General features: G+C 35.7%; 2 protein-coding genes across 2 annotated transcripts in view; one reads left to right on the top strand and one right to left on the bottom strand.

The window, feature by feature from the left end:
* The first annotated feature begins 580 nt into the window (after positions 1 to 580).
* LOC134789518 (uncharacterized) lies at positions 581 to 3,344 on the top strand. Its single transcript, XM_063760097.1, has 4 exons — positions 581 to 672; positions 956 to 1,436; positions 1,829 to 1,956; positions 3,210 to 3,344. The coding sequence occupies exons 1-4, from the start codon at positions 645 to 647 to the stop codon at positions 3,326 to 3,328; spliced, it is 756 nt and encodes a 251-aa protein (XP_063616167.1). The 5' UTR covers positions 581 to 644; the 3' UTR covers positions 3,329 to 3,344.
* Positions 3,345 to 6,259: 2,915 nt separating this feature from the next.
* LOC134790056 (uncharacterized) overlaps positions 6,260 to 16,333 on the bottom strand; it is a 131,937-nt gene continuing 121,863 nt past the window's right edge. Inside the window, exons 2-5 of the mRNA XM_063760814.1 lie at positions 14,432 to 14,598; positions 10,888 to 11,021; positions 8,958 to 9,140; positions 6,260 to 8,167 (exon numbers count right to left, since the gene is read on the bottom strand). Coding sequence (XP_063616884.1) covers positions 8,046 to 8,167; positions 8,958 to 9,140; positions 10,888 to 11,021; positions 14,432 to 14,598 — 606 coding nt within the window. The 3' untranslated portion in view covers positions 6,260 to 8,045. The remainder of the gene's footprint in view (positions 8,168 to 8,957; positions 9,141 to 10,887; positions 11,022 to 14,431; positions 14,599 to 16,333) is intronic.

Below are 16,333 nucleotides of genomic sequence, written 5' to 3'. Positions count from 1 at the left end.
CGAAGCCGCGGGCAAAAGCTAGTAGGGTATAAAACGTCAAGATAATAAACTTTTTAAACTTATTTGTAAATGGAAGCAATGCAGAAATAAATATTTTAATATCCTTTTGTTTTTTACTGTTATTCGTGGCAAAATATAAAGATGAAAACAAGCGAACAACGCATAATATTTATAACATAAAACACTTATTTGTAAACCACGACAAGCTAGTATATTCCACTAGTGAAGATTTAAGTAAAGTCTTTTCCTAGCGTTTTCTTGTTAAAAATGAATACCTACGACGACTGCAATGCAGGTTAAGTATTCCGAAAAATAGAAAACAGAGATACGTTATTTAGTAAATGTCGGCCTACAACCGGCTTCCAGAGAACAATGTCGACGAGATGCAATTCTTTATGAGGCCGTTTTTCTTGTTTGAATTCTCATAATGCCTATTTAGAAATGCTGAAGGTTTGTTAGGATTTTCTTTTCATTTTAATTTTGTCGCATCGTAAATGTTAGTTTTACGGGTTTCTTATATGTGATAAGAGAAAATTAAAAATTAAGGTGGAACTAATTAAAACAATATTCGTGCTCAGGAAAAACTATTACCATTCATCATTCATTAATTTTATCGGTTACCATTGGCTGGGTTCGTTTGTACGATGACACGCTTGGCACTAATTTTGGCTGGTAAGTGAGTTTATATAGGAAAAGTCCGAGTAGGGCAGCTAATTTCCCTAACAAATATCTAAAGTATTGTCCCATCCGGAAGAAAACATGAAACTTGGCATGTATGTAGTTTATGTAGGTGAGAAAAGAGCAAAACTAAACCTATTGTAAAAAAAAAAATATTTACAATAGGTAATTTATCTTTGAAATATATTGCTAGGGCGTGTAATTTTATAATTATAAAGATAAAAAAAATGATTTAGCTACCGATTCATTCTTGGTGTACCCATTTTGATTTTTACAGTATTCACAATAGCGGATATAACGGTCTGCCGAGTTGTAGCTCAGAGTTTTGTCAAAAATGCATGGCAACAGCAGCAGTTAAAAGACGATGATGATAACGATGACGATAGCTTTCGTTCTTTGAATCCCCAAGATCTTGGAGCGTTGCTTGAAGTTGCGCTCAAGGCTGGTGGCAAATATGGAAAGCAAAAAACTGTCGGCCGGAAAGAAACAAACCGAAAGAAAACACAACAGTATCAACCAACATTATTTGATAAATTGACCCGGCTGGATGCAGATGATGTTCTAGTGTATGACCCAGATAGCTACAAGTCATTATATACTGAACAAGAGAAACATAGATTATTGGACATGTTAGGATCATCTACTAACGATAAAACCATCACCGACGAAGAGGATGAAGATGATAATTCACCGGTATATGTAATAGTCAAGGTCGATGATTTCCTAAAGAGAGGGACTGATAAGAGTTCAAATAACGCGTAAGTTACTGATAAGCATTTAAATAACTAGTTCTTGTCGATTCTCAAAAAACAACTAAATAAACTCGCATTTTATTTAGATTGCACTAGACACAAATCGAGATGAGATTTTTAGACCTCGAATGCCGCTGTCCCAGTTAAGACAAATGGGGTTAAAACATTTTCCTTCATAATTTCATTTCAGGACTAGTTTACTTGGGTCACTTATGCGATCCAGGGTTAGCCACTAACTCGGAGTTAACCGGTTTCACCCTGTGTTAACGGTTAACTCAGAGTTGGTTGGTCAACCCTGGATCGCGCAAGTTGCCCTTATGCAACTCATTATTTATACTTACAACTCTTCTGAGTTTTTTTTAATTAGAATGATTTGATAGGAGTATTTTTTTTGCAAGGGTTTCATCACTATTGAAGTCATTTTCATCTAGTCAAAAGGATCGTAGCAATATCGGGCAAGAGGATCGTTATAAAGGATTTCGAGTGAGGGGTCCCTACTACAGGAGAGCGAGAGACTCTAGTGAAAGTAAGTTAATACACTTTTCGTTTACATTTTTAATTTTTGGCTCAAGTTAAATAATTTTGGTTAAAACTTAAAGAATTGCTTATATTTATTTATGTAAGTATTAGGTCATTACCTATGAAATTGGCGTTTTGTTCGGAGAATTTCAACGAAACACGAATTTCCATACAATTAATTTTGCGGATATTTTTTTGATGGCTAATTCAAACCAAACAAAATTTTTCCAGTAATTTTTGACACCTTTAAGGTATGTTTTCAATATCTCCATTTCTTGAAAATTGGTACCATTAGAAAAATATAAGTAATTTTAATACTCGAACCGACAGCACATGAAAAGACCTATTTTCAAGGCTTAATTCTGAACACTTAACAATAAAAAATAACAATTAATTGCTGTCAAGCAGTTTGGCGAAATCATATTGTAGTTTTATTGTAATTGTGTATGTACTTTTGTAAAAAAAAAAAAAACTAGGATCAGACTTATATCTATGAACAAAAACGCCAATTTCATAGGTAAGGACCTAATATATTGTATGTCGATTATCATGCATTTTTAGGTACGAACACAGGAAATGATATGTATCAGAATTTAAATATTTTCTTACTACTACTAATGGCTGAACTGTAATGAAGTTGATATATTTTAGAAACGGCTTAAAAAGCCCTTTCAGTTAATACCACACACAATGGGTTTTAGAACAAAAAGTTTTTACCATACAAAAAAAGATGACATGATACTCTTCTCATTTTATATATTTTTTTAGTGCTACTGGTCAAATTGATTCAAATGGTCTAAAGATCAATCGTACCGATTTTCATGCTTTTAACACATTTTGCAGCGTTTTTTGACGTACTGCTATCACTATAGTCAATATGACAATCGTTGATAGAAAAAAAATTAACACTTACAGCTTGGCAAAAAAGAGTAGAAATTAAAAAGTGGCAACACTTTAGCGTCGTTCCTTTCAAATCAATAAATATAAGAGAACGGGAGCGACACTACAGTGTTGCCACTTTTAAATTTTTACTCTTTTTTGCCAGTCTGTAAATAATGTATGGAAATAATAATTTCGGTATTTTTTTTCTTTTCGTTGGGCGTTCGTCGAAGTGCTATTGTCATCTTAGCGTACCTTTTGGTTAGACCGGCGCTTTAATAAAGTTGTGCTAAAGTGGTATCAAAGTGGTATAAAGTGGTGGTGGGTGGCATCCTTATTTTACGACCCCCAGATTTATATAATTTCGTTTAACACCTTTAGCTTATTCTTCACGTGAAGTCGAGGAGAAACGCCCTACACGACAGCGGGCATACGGTGGCGGCCGGACCCCCATCCCTTACATCAAACATCGTGGAGACATCTACGAAAAAGATAATTAAAGAGAAATTCAGATGTGGCATTGATTAAAATAAATACATCTGTTACCTATTTTTAATAACAGGATTAGTCAACCAAGTCACCCGTTCTCTAAAGTCTAAATTATATTGAACCGAGTTCCATAACTTCCATCTATAGATGAAATGATAATCGTCTAGTTTTTATGCAGCAAGATTATAATAATAATCTTATAAGGTTCTTCAATTCGCGTTATTTTTCTAATATCATATTAAGATATTTCATAACGCTATCGTGAATTTCCCAATATTTTCCTTTTTACCTTTTGTAAAAATCATATTGCGAAGCCAAAAAGCCTCCGGGCTGCCTGTTACTCAATATTTAATTTACGTCAAGCGGGTGGACTAATCTAATTTTCATGTTACAAGGCAGACCCGCGTTTACTTGGCCTCACACTGAAATTAAATTGACGGATAATATTTTTTTGTCCTGCTAAAATTTTAGGTCACTAGCGCCTTAAAAATATATCTACCTACTATACTTTCTACATACATACCTATACTTTCTCGCTCTAAATTACAATAAAATGTGACGTCCCACGGGTAAAGGTACCTTATGGGGGTTGGCGCTTACGCTATTATTAACACCGCTCCAATATTATTGCGGCGCCATGCGACGTAAGCGCCGGCCGCCATAAGGTACCTTTTTCCGTGGAACGTCACAATGGGGTTTTTTTGACTTTTACTTTGATAGGGAATAGGTACAATAAAAACGTTGTCACGTTTGAATCATATTTTAATGCATGTTTTCTTTTATAATTTAATGTTATGAGTATATCACAGTCATCATTTTAGTAAATGCATACAGTAGAATGTGTCTTACAGAAAATGAGATGAGGTACTATACAACTAACACACAGATGAAATGATACAGTACAGACGGGTAGTTAGGTACATGATGAAATTAGACTTTGTTAGAACACAGCTAATTAATACAGGAAATCACGGACCTTGGCAGCTTGGCTTGGACTTAAATGCATGAACCATTCTAACTCCTCTAATGACATACACATAATTTCTAGATATATTTTAATGTCATATTAAATAAACCGCTTTTGAATAACAAAAATAGCGCATCCAGTCCAGTAGTGCAAAGGACGGGACGTCGTCGTCTCTTTATTCCTCGCTTGCATGTTAAAATAACTATTGGACTTTATCAAATATAATCCATGATATGATTAGTGATTTAAAATTTTTTTCTTCGAAAAGTAGTAGTTGCCGTTTGGAGAGTGAATTTTAATTGCATTTAAACCCTGAGGTCTGGGCTCCCTGTCCGGTCGATCGGTAATTTATTTAGCAAAATGCTAAACCGTCATTCAGTTCTATTGACTCTGTAAAACACTGCCGTGCAGTACTTAAACAACAGTAAGTGCTACTTTTGCGATTTTTTTTTCTTGATCTTGGACCACCATGCCAAGACGCACACATGTATATAGTCCACGTGCGATTATGATAATGGGAACATATAAAAATCGAAGCATCCATGTACAGTAAATCAGAAGAATTTAGTAAATTATTGAGGTAAAACTAACTAAACTGCATAATAAAGTTGTCGGCTGTGAATTTTGAGACTTTACTGATTAAAATACAGTAAAGGTCTCACGTTAATCCTATATTAACAAGTAAAGAGAAGTTAATACTTACGCCAAAAACTGTTTAAAATGCAGTACAATAGAAATGTTCTAAAATATTTGTAATGTGTTTGAAATGTTATTGATTTTTCGGCATAATTACTAATTAAAATGCAGTAAACCAAGCTCACTTACTGTGATTTAAACTGTCGTTTCGCTATTTTGTGTATTTACTGCCTGAGACCTGAGAGATTTAACTAGCTTTCAAGTGTTGTTTCATTTAGATAGATTAACCACATTGTAGGACAAAAGTTAAATAATATCGATACCATTGATAAAATGCGGTGCTGTCGATCGTCCTACAAGTTGTCAAACACGGTCCTTAATAATCACCTATCCTCTTAAGGCCCAAGGCCTTACCTATAACACTTATTCAGTTCGATGAAATTTAAATCATATTCAATTGGAACAGAGTCGTTCAATTTTTTTTTTTTGTAATAATGGATATTCTTGTATAAATGTATGTGAAAGCTTTTTATTTGTACTAGTATTTTTATTCAGTAGCCTTACCACGACTTTGACACTGACATATTCGCTAACGTTTGCGTAACTTACTTTCTATAAAACATCGCAGGGTATGAACGAGATGTGTTGTTAGAAAGTTGCACAGGCTAGCGAATATGTCAGTGTCATGTCAGTGTCAACTTCGTGGTAATACTACAGCATGTAGACGAGAAAATAAAGATCTCATTTTTATTGAATTTGTATGTGACATAGTCACAAGTTAGATTATATTAATCTGTAGGAATTGATTATAAATATTAAATAAGTGCCATGGAAAAAGTTTGATTTTTATGATAGGTACTCTACGGGTTACTACTACTAATTCCAACTACATAGTAAGAGATACTTATTTAAGTTTTTTATCATTGATGTGATTTTTTTTAAATACATTCGTGTATTTTTATAAACATACCTTATTTGTACCACGACGTGTTGGTATCTCGAAGAACTCAATCAATATATATATACTAAGTAAAATGCAGTAAATAGTTATGAATACTGTACTTTAGCTTGCAATTCATTCAAGTTATCAGTCTACGAGGGTTGTTTACAGTAATCCGCTTTTTTACTGTACTTTATTCTGCATTTATTGTGTTTTTGAGGGAACTGTAAAATTTTGAAAAATAGCAATAATTTATTCAATAATTGTTAAAATAAAAAAGTGTTCACGTATTCGTATTTCATGTATTCCATGCTATATTTTGACATTCAAGACCACCAAAAAAAAAACGGTTTGAAAGGGTTTTTTGCGTTTTTCTCGAAACTCACTTTTTGCACTTACTGTTGTTTAAGTATTGCACGGCAGAACATTATTTTATGATGGCATTAAATTTAAATGTTTTATCAAATTGACTTTTACAGTGGCATAAGGGTGATATTCCGTCACACGATCTACGTCGGTTTACACTGATATCGTGGCAAGTTGAACGCATGTGTGTGTGATGCGATGGGGATATCGATCGGTGTCGATATTTTTTATATATTCTATCCCCTATATCAAAGTAAAGTCCTTGTATCGGAAAATATGAAACTGCTCTAACGGATAAGCGTAAATAGTGCACAAAATGCTACTTTGATATCTACATTTTATAATATACCTGTGATCTCTATTTACTTTAGATACGTCTCAAGTAGTATACATGCGCAAATAATATTAAAGCTAATATTATGCTCACAATATCTTTGATATCAGTTTATCTCTTAGGTATCTACTTATGGCTATACTTAGTAAAATGTAGAGAAGTCTAAATGACAACGATTTAATAAATAATCAAATATAATCGAATAGCGTATAAGTATTGCTTATTGCAATACAATACGAGTATGTGTATCTAATATAATCTTCAAATTTCTTCCTAACAGAATTATTATCAATAAAAGTCTAATACTTAGGTACATAATTACAGAAATACTTTATAATTATTTAATATACATACTCGTAGGTGTCATTTGTATTATTATTAATAATATATAAATATAATTGTATTATATTATGGTGAAAATAATATCATTACTCAAATATATAATTGACTAGAATGCTTAAGGTGTCATCTAAAATTGTGACTAGGCCATATTTATTTCTTTAGGAAACTCCAGACAGTGGGCCCGTAGCACTTGATAAGTAAGTTTGCCAATTGTATAAAAATGATGAAGAGCTCATTTTTCACAAAGTTTCTGTGAAAGAAAAAGCAATTAATGTAATGAGACTTGTGAATGAGATTGCGAGAAAGTTTTATATTCATCTAACTGAATATTTTTAAAAGTAAAACTAGCTTATTGGAAGACAAGATAATGGAAACAGTAATAATTATGGCGGACATTTTTGTAAACCAACGACGACATGCGGGACATGACACCACATAAGGAAACGACATTGACGTCGTCTCCTGCGGTATGTATTTTTCATATCAGTTCTAGGTACTAATATAGTGATTAGCTTCAAAGATTGATGAAACATGGATGAAACCGATGAAATTAAGTCTTAATATATTATGAGTACCGTACTGAGGCGAATCGTAGTTTTGTATCTCAATTTGAATACAATTATCTATGTATAATCGAAATGAGACATTTAGCAGGTAAAATATAGATTTTGTGCAAAAAGCATTGAATATTATAAATCTATTCTACTTAAACGCAACAGTTGATCCCATTCCAGGCAATTCACGATATTAATTAATTAAATCCGTCTATCTGTTATATATTATAATATTTACTTTACTTAGACTACACGATACAGAAACGTTTATAATTGATCTACCGTGCGCGATGATCTCTACCTATGAATTGTGATTTACATAATTTATGAGAAATTTAATCCACCTCATGTTCCTCTACGCTATCTCGTCTATTAATTAGACAATAATAATGGACCCCTTCATTGTCTAATCTGTACACATCACACGCACTCGTAACGTTTTCCTAAGCATACGGAACTCCGTACACACTCACACTGCTTCTGAACACTTGAGTTATTGTGACTGGTAGGCACCTTGCACTTGTTGTATGTGTTTGAGCGACATTGAAGTCGGTTAGTCGAGCCGCCTCGGGGGCGAGACGCGTCACCCTCAGAGATAGTTCGGTCGCGACACGCAACAGAGCACCCCCATGCTTTTGTACAGTGAGCCTCTCCGTTTGTTCCGCCACAGTCCGCCGCTCATTTCTTCTCCTTTCAACGCGACGTTGGTCTCTGCAACAATCCGCGGAATAATTTACTTTCAGCGAATGGGCGCCTTAACAATAGCGACAAATGAGCATGCAGTCTACTTGATGAAGTGTGATTACTGAGCCGCTCCGAATCTGAATGCCAACTGTGTAGGTAAACATTACTTCATTAGTGGGAATAAAGTAATTGGTGGAAGAGTACAGTAATATTAACAAATTCTTACAAGCGCTTTCAATACAACGAAGACTGTTGTCCCTATAAATATACATGAGACTGTGTTTAGGTTAGAAAAGAATAGGCATTTCACCGCACTCCTTTGCGGAGTGTTCTTAATGTCAATGGACTAGGCGGGCGACTGGTGAGGCGTTGCACGCAAAAAGATTTTTTATGTTAATGGGACATGGTTATCCACTTTTGTTTTAGAACGTTGTCAATTAGCCGTCACGCCGAATATTTTTGCAACGATAAGTGTTGTGAAACGGCTGAATGAGAGAAAAAAAATATTATACAATGTCAAATGGGCTTGTTATAGTTTCATTTCGTAACAAATAATGAAAAAAAAAAATCGTACCACCACTGTTAGTGTGGCGTGTGCCCTGAATCAAATCAAAGAGAATTAAGTAGATATATTTTATTGTATTTGACCAAATGGAACCCTGAGCTAGAGTTTGTGTGAAAGTGATGCTATCCTACTAGCATTGTATACCAAGTTACTCTAGTTATTGATAAAATTGTAAGGAATCTATTTGGTGAATTCAAAATATAGGACCATTGTTAAGTGTAGGTATTAGGTACCAATAGTATCAATACCAACCTAAGTGGTTGAGGTTTTCATGCTGAGGCAGGTACTCCTGTATGTCGGTGACTATCCTGGTGATCTCCTGGGTGTCTTTGGCGATGCTGCAGAGCTCCTCCTGGTTGAAGTCTGGCGTGATTTGCTTGCACAGTAGGATCTGACTGATCACGTTCCCAAAATTGGACGGGCCGGCGCGGTTTTCTGTGTGCGGAAAATAGTTAATCGCTAGTTAATATCCACGTGTAACACGAGCTAATGAAAACCTAAAATAGGCGGTGGGAATGGAGAGTGGAATTAATTTCTCTACTTTTTAATACATGTTGCTTTAAAAAATATTTTTTAGGGTTTTGTATTCGTATTATGTAACAAACACAAGCATTATTTTATCATCCTCCAACTTAAAAATGGAGATAGTATACCTATTTATAGTGACAGATAAAAACAAGTAACAAAGTGACAGTAATTTATAATAATGGATAAATAAACTACCTCCTTAAAATGTAACTCAAAGTCTTAAGTCTTAACACTACTGTAAACTTTGTTTCTGTTTATCATTGAAATTATCATAATCATTTATTCAATGCATCCAATATATGGATGCATTGAATAAATGATTATGATAAACAGAAACAAAGTTTACAGTAGTGTTAAGACTTAAGACTTGTTTGCATACTCAATATTGTTGATTACATTGCTTAAATGCTTAATGCTGTTTACATAATTCATGTGTGTAGGTACTTGTACTACGAGTAATTACTAATCTAGTAATCTGACTTGTCGTCCTACAATTCCTGCGTCTGATGCATTGGTCAAGTAGCTGTACCAATACGAATTATGTTATGTATTAGGTAGAGTCTAGTAAATAAGTAGTTTGAATGAATACCTCAAACTTTTATTCAGCAAATACGCCACAGGGGCACTTTTACATGTCAAATTATACAAGCAATAAAATAAAAATAATCCAAATTACAATAACTAAATTACAAAATAGGTTGATTTGATACTAATTACATAATAAAGGTGGCGTTCGGACATCAACTACAGCTGCGTTAGGTACTGTGGTGTCGTTATTCCCACCGGTATCTGTCAATTTACTTGATTAACCTTCTCCCTTTTGGAAAACTGCCTTAAATCAGTTTAGTGTAATCTTTTTCAGCTCTAAATTCGCTTCAATCACGTTCATACAAATTGCATTAAGGTGAAAACAACAAAATGGTTTCTTTTGTAATAGCAGCTCTTTCCTTCGAATTAAGACTGAACGCTGACCCCACTGAAGCGTAGTAAAAGTGGAAAGCAAAATAGCTTTCCCGTTAATGCCCTGAATCGGGGTATATTGAAAATTAATATTTCATCTTCCCGCAGCTGTACATTTGTGGAAGTGGCCAAGCTTGCGGCTCGGATTGAATTATTTAACATTTTTATTGTAATGATAACCCGCGTGCGTGCTATTGCAACAAAATGTATGTTTTAGTAGTTTTGGGTGAGCCTGCTCATCAATACACCTTATAAAACAATGCCCCCCCGCCGCGTCTGTCTGTTTGTGTGTGTTTGTATGTTCGTATTTTCATGCGATTTTCACCTATCGATAGAGTGATTCTTGAGGAAGGTTTATATGTAGGTATATGGTTTATATAGTGTTGTTTCTTTTAAAAATAAAAGAATGTTTCCTTTAAGTAAAATGAGCTAACTTAAGGTTTTAAGGCACTTTCCCTCCGGGGCCCATAATTTTTTTCCACCCTGTATTTTGTATCAACATATTTAATAAACGTACCGTAGTAGGATGTCATGTCCATGGGTACGAGCTGCACGAGCCGGTGGCACTTGGCGAGCTCCCGTAGCAGCAGCTGCGCCATGAAGTACAGCAGCACCAGCTGCGGCTGCTCCACGCATCCCTCGCTCATAAACCTGCGTTATCATTATATTCTATCAACATATTTAATATACGTACCGTAGTAGGATGTCATGTCCATGGGTACGAGCTGCACGAGCCGGTGGCACTTGGCGAGCTCCCGCAGCAGCAGCTGCGCCATGAAGTACAGCAGCACCAACTGCGGCTGCTCCGCGCATCCCTCGCTCGTAGACCTGCGTTATCATTATATTGTATCAACATATTTAATATACGTACCGTAGTAGGATGTCATGTCCATGGGTACGAGCTGCACGAGCCGGTGGCACTTGGCGAGCTCTAGCAGCAGCAGCTGCGCCATGAAGTACAGCAGCACCAGCTGGGGCTGCTCCGCGCATCCCTCGCTCGTAGACCTGCGTTATCATTATATTGTATCAACATATTTAATATACGTACCGTAGTAGGATGTCATGTCCATGGGTACGAGCTGCACGAGCCGGTGGCACTTGGCGAGCTCCCACAGCAGCAGCTGCGCCATTAAGTACAGCAGCACCAGCTGGGGCTGCTCCGCGCATCCCTCGCTCGTAGACCTGCGTTACCATTATATTGTATCAACATATTTAATATACGTACCGTAGTAGGATGTCATGTCCATGGGTACGAGCTGCACGAGCCGGTGGCACTTGGCAAGCTCCCGTAGCAGCAGCTGCGCCATGAAGTACAGCAGCACCAGCTGGGGCTGCTCCACGCATCCCTCGCTCGTAGACCTGCGTTATCATTACATTGTCAGATTCTACATTCGCCAGTTATTGCTAAACCAAGGCTTAGGGCGAGTTGCACCAACCAAAACTGTACCTACTTCTTTGTATATTTTTATGTTTAAAATATAAATAAGTATAAAGTAGGTATTACATTCATACCATAACACGGTAATCTCGATCGTCCAAAAACACCAGTTTACTCTGACATTCTGATTACCATAGAGGTTGTCAATAACTTGGTGGGTACCGATTGTGTGTTACAATAGTCTATTTTATGACCCAGCTGAGTTGTGTATAAATCCGGTCCTAGTACGATATTAATGTACCATATTATTCTTACAAATATGTATACCACTCGTACTTTGTTTGACCTTTAAGTAAATAAATACCGAAGAAGAAAAAAAAATAGTGTTCGTTTTTTTTATTATATACTTGAATGATCGAATTTAAACTGTTGTGTTAGTATGTCTATACTAACATTGAATAATTTTACGAGCATGAAAACATGTCGCGCGAGTGACTAAAAACAAGTGAGTCTAAACCGTAAAATATATATACTTGAATGTCGTGTATCTACCAAAAAACTTGGTAAGTACACTTCAAATGTAATTCTAATCCTTGCAAAAACTAATTTGTCGTTTTTTGCTCTTAGATTAATGCTTTATTCTTCAATAGATACGATACGAAGTTGAACCAATAGTTACGACATACTTAAGTAAATATAAGTAATTATTTTAATTGTTTATTTATAATTTTTTTTAATCATACATTTGAAAATATTGGTCTTATACTTATGTATTTATGATCAATAAAAGACTAACATTAAAAAAGAAACTAGGAATTGATTCGGTAATATTTGAGCAGTTGCAAAATTTCGCTATGCTGATTAATTAGATTCAGAATAATCCCATGACAAATAGATCCGGGTCTATTTGCTCCCTAGCTCCGCCCCGGGTTGCCGGATTATCTTTCACTGTTTGCCTTTAGGTTGCTGAATAGGCGCGTATACCATAGTAATATGAGCGCCCAAGTTGTTGGGTTATCGGGATTAGCAGCAAATGCTCGTAAGACCTGACGACCTACATTACGAGACAAGATTGTGCTGAATGAATAGATTAAGAAGTTGGGCGCCTGATTTCATTTATCATAAAACATACCTACTTTTATAAGATTTTTTTTGTGTCTGTTTTTAAATGCGACGTTTAAATTTAATTTAATTTATTTAGGAAATGATGCGGTCCCGACAACATAAGACTTCGTTTGGTAATGTTTCATTTCATTCCAATCACTTCACTGCCAATAGTAACATTATTTTTTAAAGGTTATTAGTAAGTACTCGCATCCAGACACGCGCATAACGTACCTTGTAAATAGGTACCTAAGAAATAAAAGAATATTAAATCCTTTATGAGTTTTTACTATTATAGATAGCATATTAGCGGTTTTATTATCAGTGCTCCGCGCTGTTACTCAATTTGCTTGCTTTAAACAATTGGAGTTCAGTCTATTTCTATTATGCCATTTGTCCATGTTCATGAAAGAATAGAACCGTGAAAGAATAGTAGGTAATTTAATAAATACGTTATAAGTTGGAAAGAATCAGGAAGAACGATTTCTTGAGTTCAATCTTAAGAACACGTGTTCAATCTGTCTCGTTTTTGTGTCGCTGGTCACTATAGGACTCTTCAACATTTCTACATCAAGTGCAAATGAAAATCGTGTTCGGTTTGCCACTCGTCCGATCGTCATCCGCCTCACTTACCGGTTTCAGAGAAAAGTACTATCATAATTAGTTCTCTTTCGCTTTTGACTCCCCAGATAACGACTGGTCTGTCTTTTGAAATGCAAATAATTGGGTAGAGTTTGCATAAATCGGGCGACTCAAATTTACCCAATTTGTCTGTATTGGCGTTGGCGTGGGAGAAACATTGAATCGTTTGAAGCGGTTCTTCTAAAACGATGTTTTTTTTATATTCAATTCAAGGTATCTTTGTGTTGCGGCAAGGCTATAGGATCGGGATTGAAACCATGAACAGGTAGATACATGAATCAACCTAAGGTCCGATTCAAGCAACCACGTAGCACATTTTGCTTGGCTACATAAATTATGCACGTTTCGTTTTCTATTAGTTAGCTTAGGGTACCATTTATCTAGTTCTGAAAGAACATTAATTTAACCTCAGACAGATCTGTTGCCCCGAGGGCCAATTTAGTTCGGAACTAGCACCCGTTTGTTGAATCCGATACAATGGGCCCATTGTTCCGATCACCTTTGAAAATTTATGGCTTATGTTACCTTGTGAAATATATAGAATTAGCTCATTTGAACGAGGAAAGTTAAACATTATTTCTTCAAGCGTTCAGCAAACGAGATTTTTATCACTCTAACCTTACATGTTTTTGTAAAATTGACGGTGTCCATTTATATTTACATTTTTCAGGACTCCAGGAGGAAAAGTTCCAAAGAGGGAATTAAAATAACATTTATTATGAACCTGTATCTGAATGAGAATTTTGGAATATTGTTATGATTGTACTCCTTGGAGGGAGTGTCCGATTTGCACTTGGCCGGTTTTTTAAATAGGTACATACAAATATAGCCAATTATTTGTGCCCCATGTATTAAATCGAAATCTCATTCTCGTCTATACATAACAAAATGTAATAGCATAAGCGGTCGTTGCTGGATTGTAGATTGAATACTTACCAAAAAGATATAGGTAGGTAAATTACAACCCGTTAATTATCTAAAGCTTTAGTTCCTGGTGTGATTAGAATCGTACATGAGGGAGCCTCCTGAATATGTACGCTGACTTAAGGAGTACTGCTTTCTGTACTGTAAAAAAGTGTACGGTGTAAGGTTGGTTTACTGCAAGGTAGCTTACTTCTTGCAGTTGGGCAGCACAAGCTGGCTGGTCTGTTTGGTGGCCTCGACGCAGGCGCGGCGCAGGCGGCGCACGCGCTCGCGCAGCTCCGGGCAGTCGGGCGGCTGCCCGAAGTGGATCAGCAGGTCCCGGAACAGCGCCAGCTGCACGTTGATCTCCGTTATTAGCTGTTGAACGTCAAAATGACATAAGTCGTTGTTATGACATGACTTGATTCTTATAAATTAATATAGTACCATAAGAAAAAAACTAGTGAAATTTGTGCGGAAACCTCGGTGGCCGAGTCCGACTCGCACCTGGCTGGTTTTTTTTTATATTATTATGGCTCACATTTGTTGCGTATCTAAATTAATTTGCGCTAATAAGTACAGACTTTTTTTTCGTTTTTGGAACTTTGTTTCTGCATTATTTCAAATTAACTTAAATTGTTTTTTTTTTAATTACATTAACAAAATTACATAAGCAGTCCTAAATTAGGAGATTTCGCCAAAATCTCCAGGCACCAAATCATTTGAAAACAAATGCTCGTTTTCTCCTGTAATACTTACTTAGATATGAGATGAACTTTCCAAGATAAAACCTACTTTTCTTCATAAACTAATAAAAGGATTTCTTCCAATTCAATTCGTTTCAGAAGATGCCTGCACCCCATTCCGATAACGGGCCTTCTTGAACAAAGAAATCTAAGACGAAAAAGCGAGTTAATATTAATTCGCATAGGTATCTATTTGTGCCGAAATACCGTATTATAATATTATAACACCGCAGGTCTACTCTTTAGATCTCTAATGGCATCTACCGTCATGCTACACTAACCATTCGGTTCTTTCATCACGGAGGCCTGAAAGCATGAAACAGATCGAGTTTCTCATTTCGGGGGGACCCATGGCAACCATCCGCGATAGGGTGTCGCTTAGTGCTTGCTTTAGTGCGGTAAGCGTATGCGATTAACATCGATAGGTCGTCAATATTGCATTGGGCTTCAGGGATTTCATTCTATAGGCTTACCAAGTGTAGGGCTTATAAGCCCGAGTTAGACAAATATAAAAATGATCGCTAAATAGGAACAGCTTGTAGGAATCAAGATTAATCTTGTACTGGTAAACGAAGAAGAACAATCGCTAAGCAATGGGTATATACCTACAGTTTACGTGGTTTCCAATCGATCCTGGAAATTTGTACGCAAGTTAGATAATTTGGTAGGTTCGCTACCGGTATGTATAAGTACCTAGTTATTTTTCTCAAACATGCAATGAAATATTGATGTTATGTTCCTTATAATAGGCTGCGAAGTATGACGTTTCAGGTGCGGCTAGGACAAAAGGTCGTTAATGGAATTTCATACACATCTTGCAGGCCTAGGCCGGCAAAGTCCTCTTTTTTAATTTTCATTTCACAGATATTTGTGACACAGCATCGTGGCATTCATCCATTAAAAAAAACTAGAGGCAGTATTTGCTTTATGGTTCGTAATGACACTCTGCCACGCCTATAAAAAAAAAACAAAAAAACAATGTTTGCTATAATTTGCAGTTTTATTTGTATAAAATCAACATGAACTTAATAAATAATACATTCTATAATTTTATAATATTAAATTATAAATTTAACTACACAAATAAAAACATTTAAAATATTTCATCTAAACGTTAGCGGTAAAAAGGTCTACTCAAACACGCGTAGTTATATTTTTTAAATTGTTATGGAGGTAAAGTTGAAAAATATTCATTCTGTTTTATTGGATTTATGGTGCGTTGTTGATTTTTTGACTTTAATATGAGTTCCGACGAAATAATGAAATTAATATTAATTGTAATCATAGGTGTTGGAATTGGCAGCGTAAGCAGAATTGATTTTAATAACTTGCTGCCTCTGCCGCCAAGTTTTTTTAAGAAGAAGAAT

This window comes from Cydia splendana, chromosome 4 (assembly GCF_910591565.1).
Source record: "Cydia splendana chromosome 4, ilCydSple1.2, whole genome shotgun sequence".
NCBI lineage: Eukaryota > Metazoa > Arthropoda > Insecta > Lepidoptera > Tortricidae > Cydia > Cydia splendana.
The sequence above is the reverse complement of the archived record's forward strand: the minus strand, read 5'-3'. Positions and strand labels throughout refer to the sequence as shown.

Excerpts from the sequence above, each read along its gene's own strand:
- LOC134789518 (XM_063760097.1), top strand. The coding sequence starts at position 645 with ATGACACGCTTGGCACTAATTTTGGCTG. Across the intron at positions 673-955 it reads CTTGGCACTAATTTTGGCTG|TATTCACAATAGCGGATATA; the intron begins GTAAGTGAGTTT and ends TGATTTTTACAG. Across the intron at positions 1,437-1,828 it reads GATAAGAGTTCAAATAACGC|GGTTTCATCACTATTGAAGT; the intron begins GTAAGTTACTGA and ends TTTTTTTGCAAG.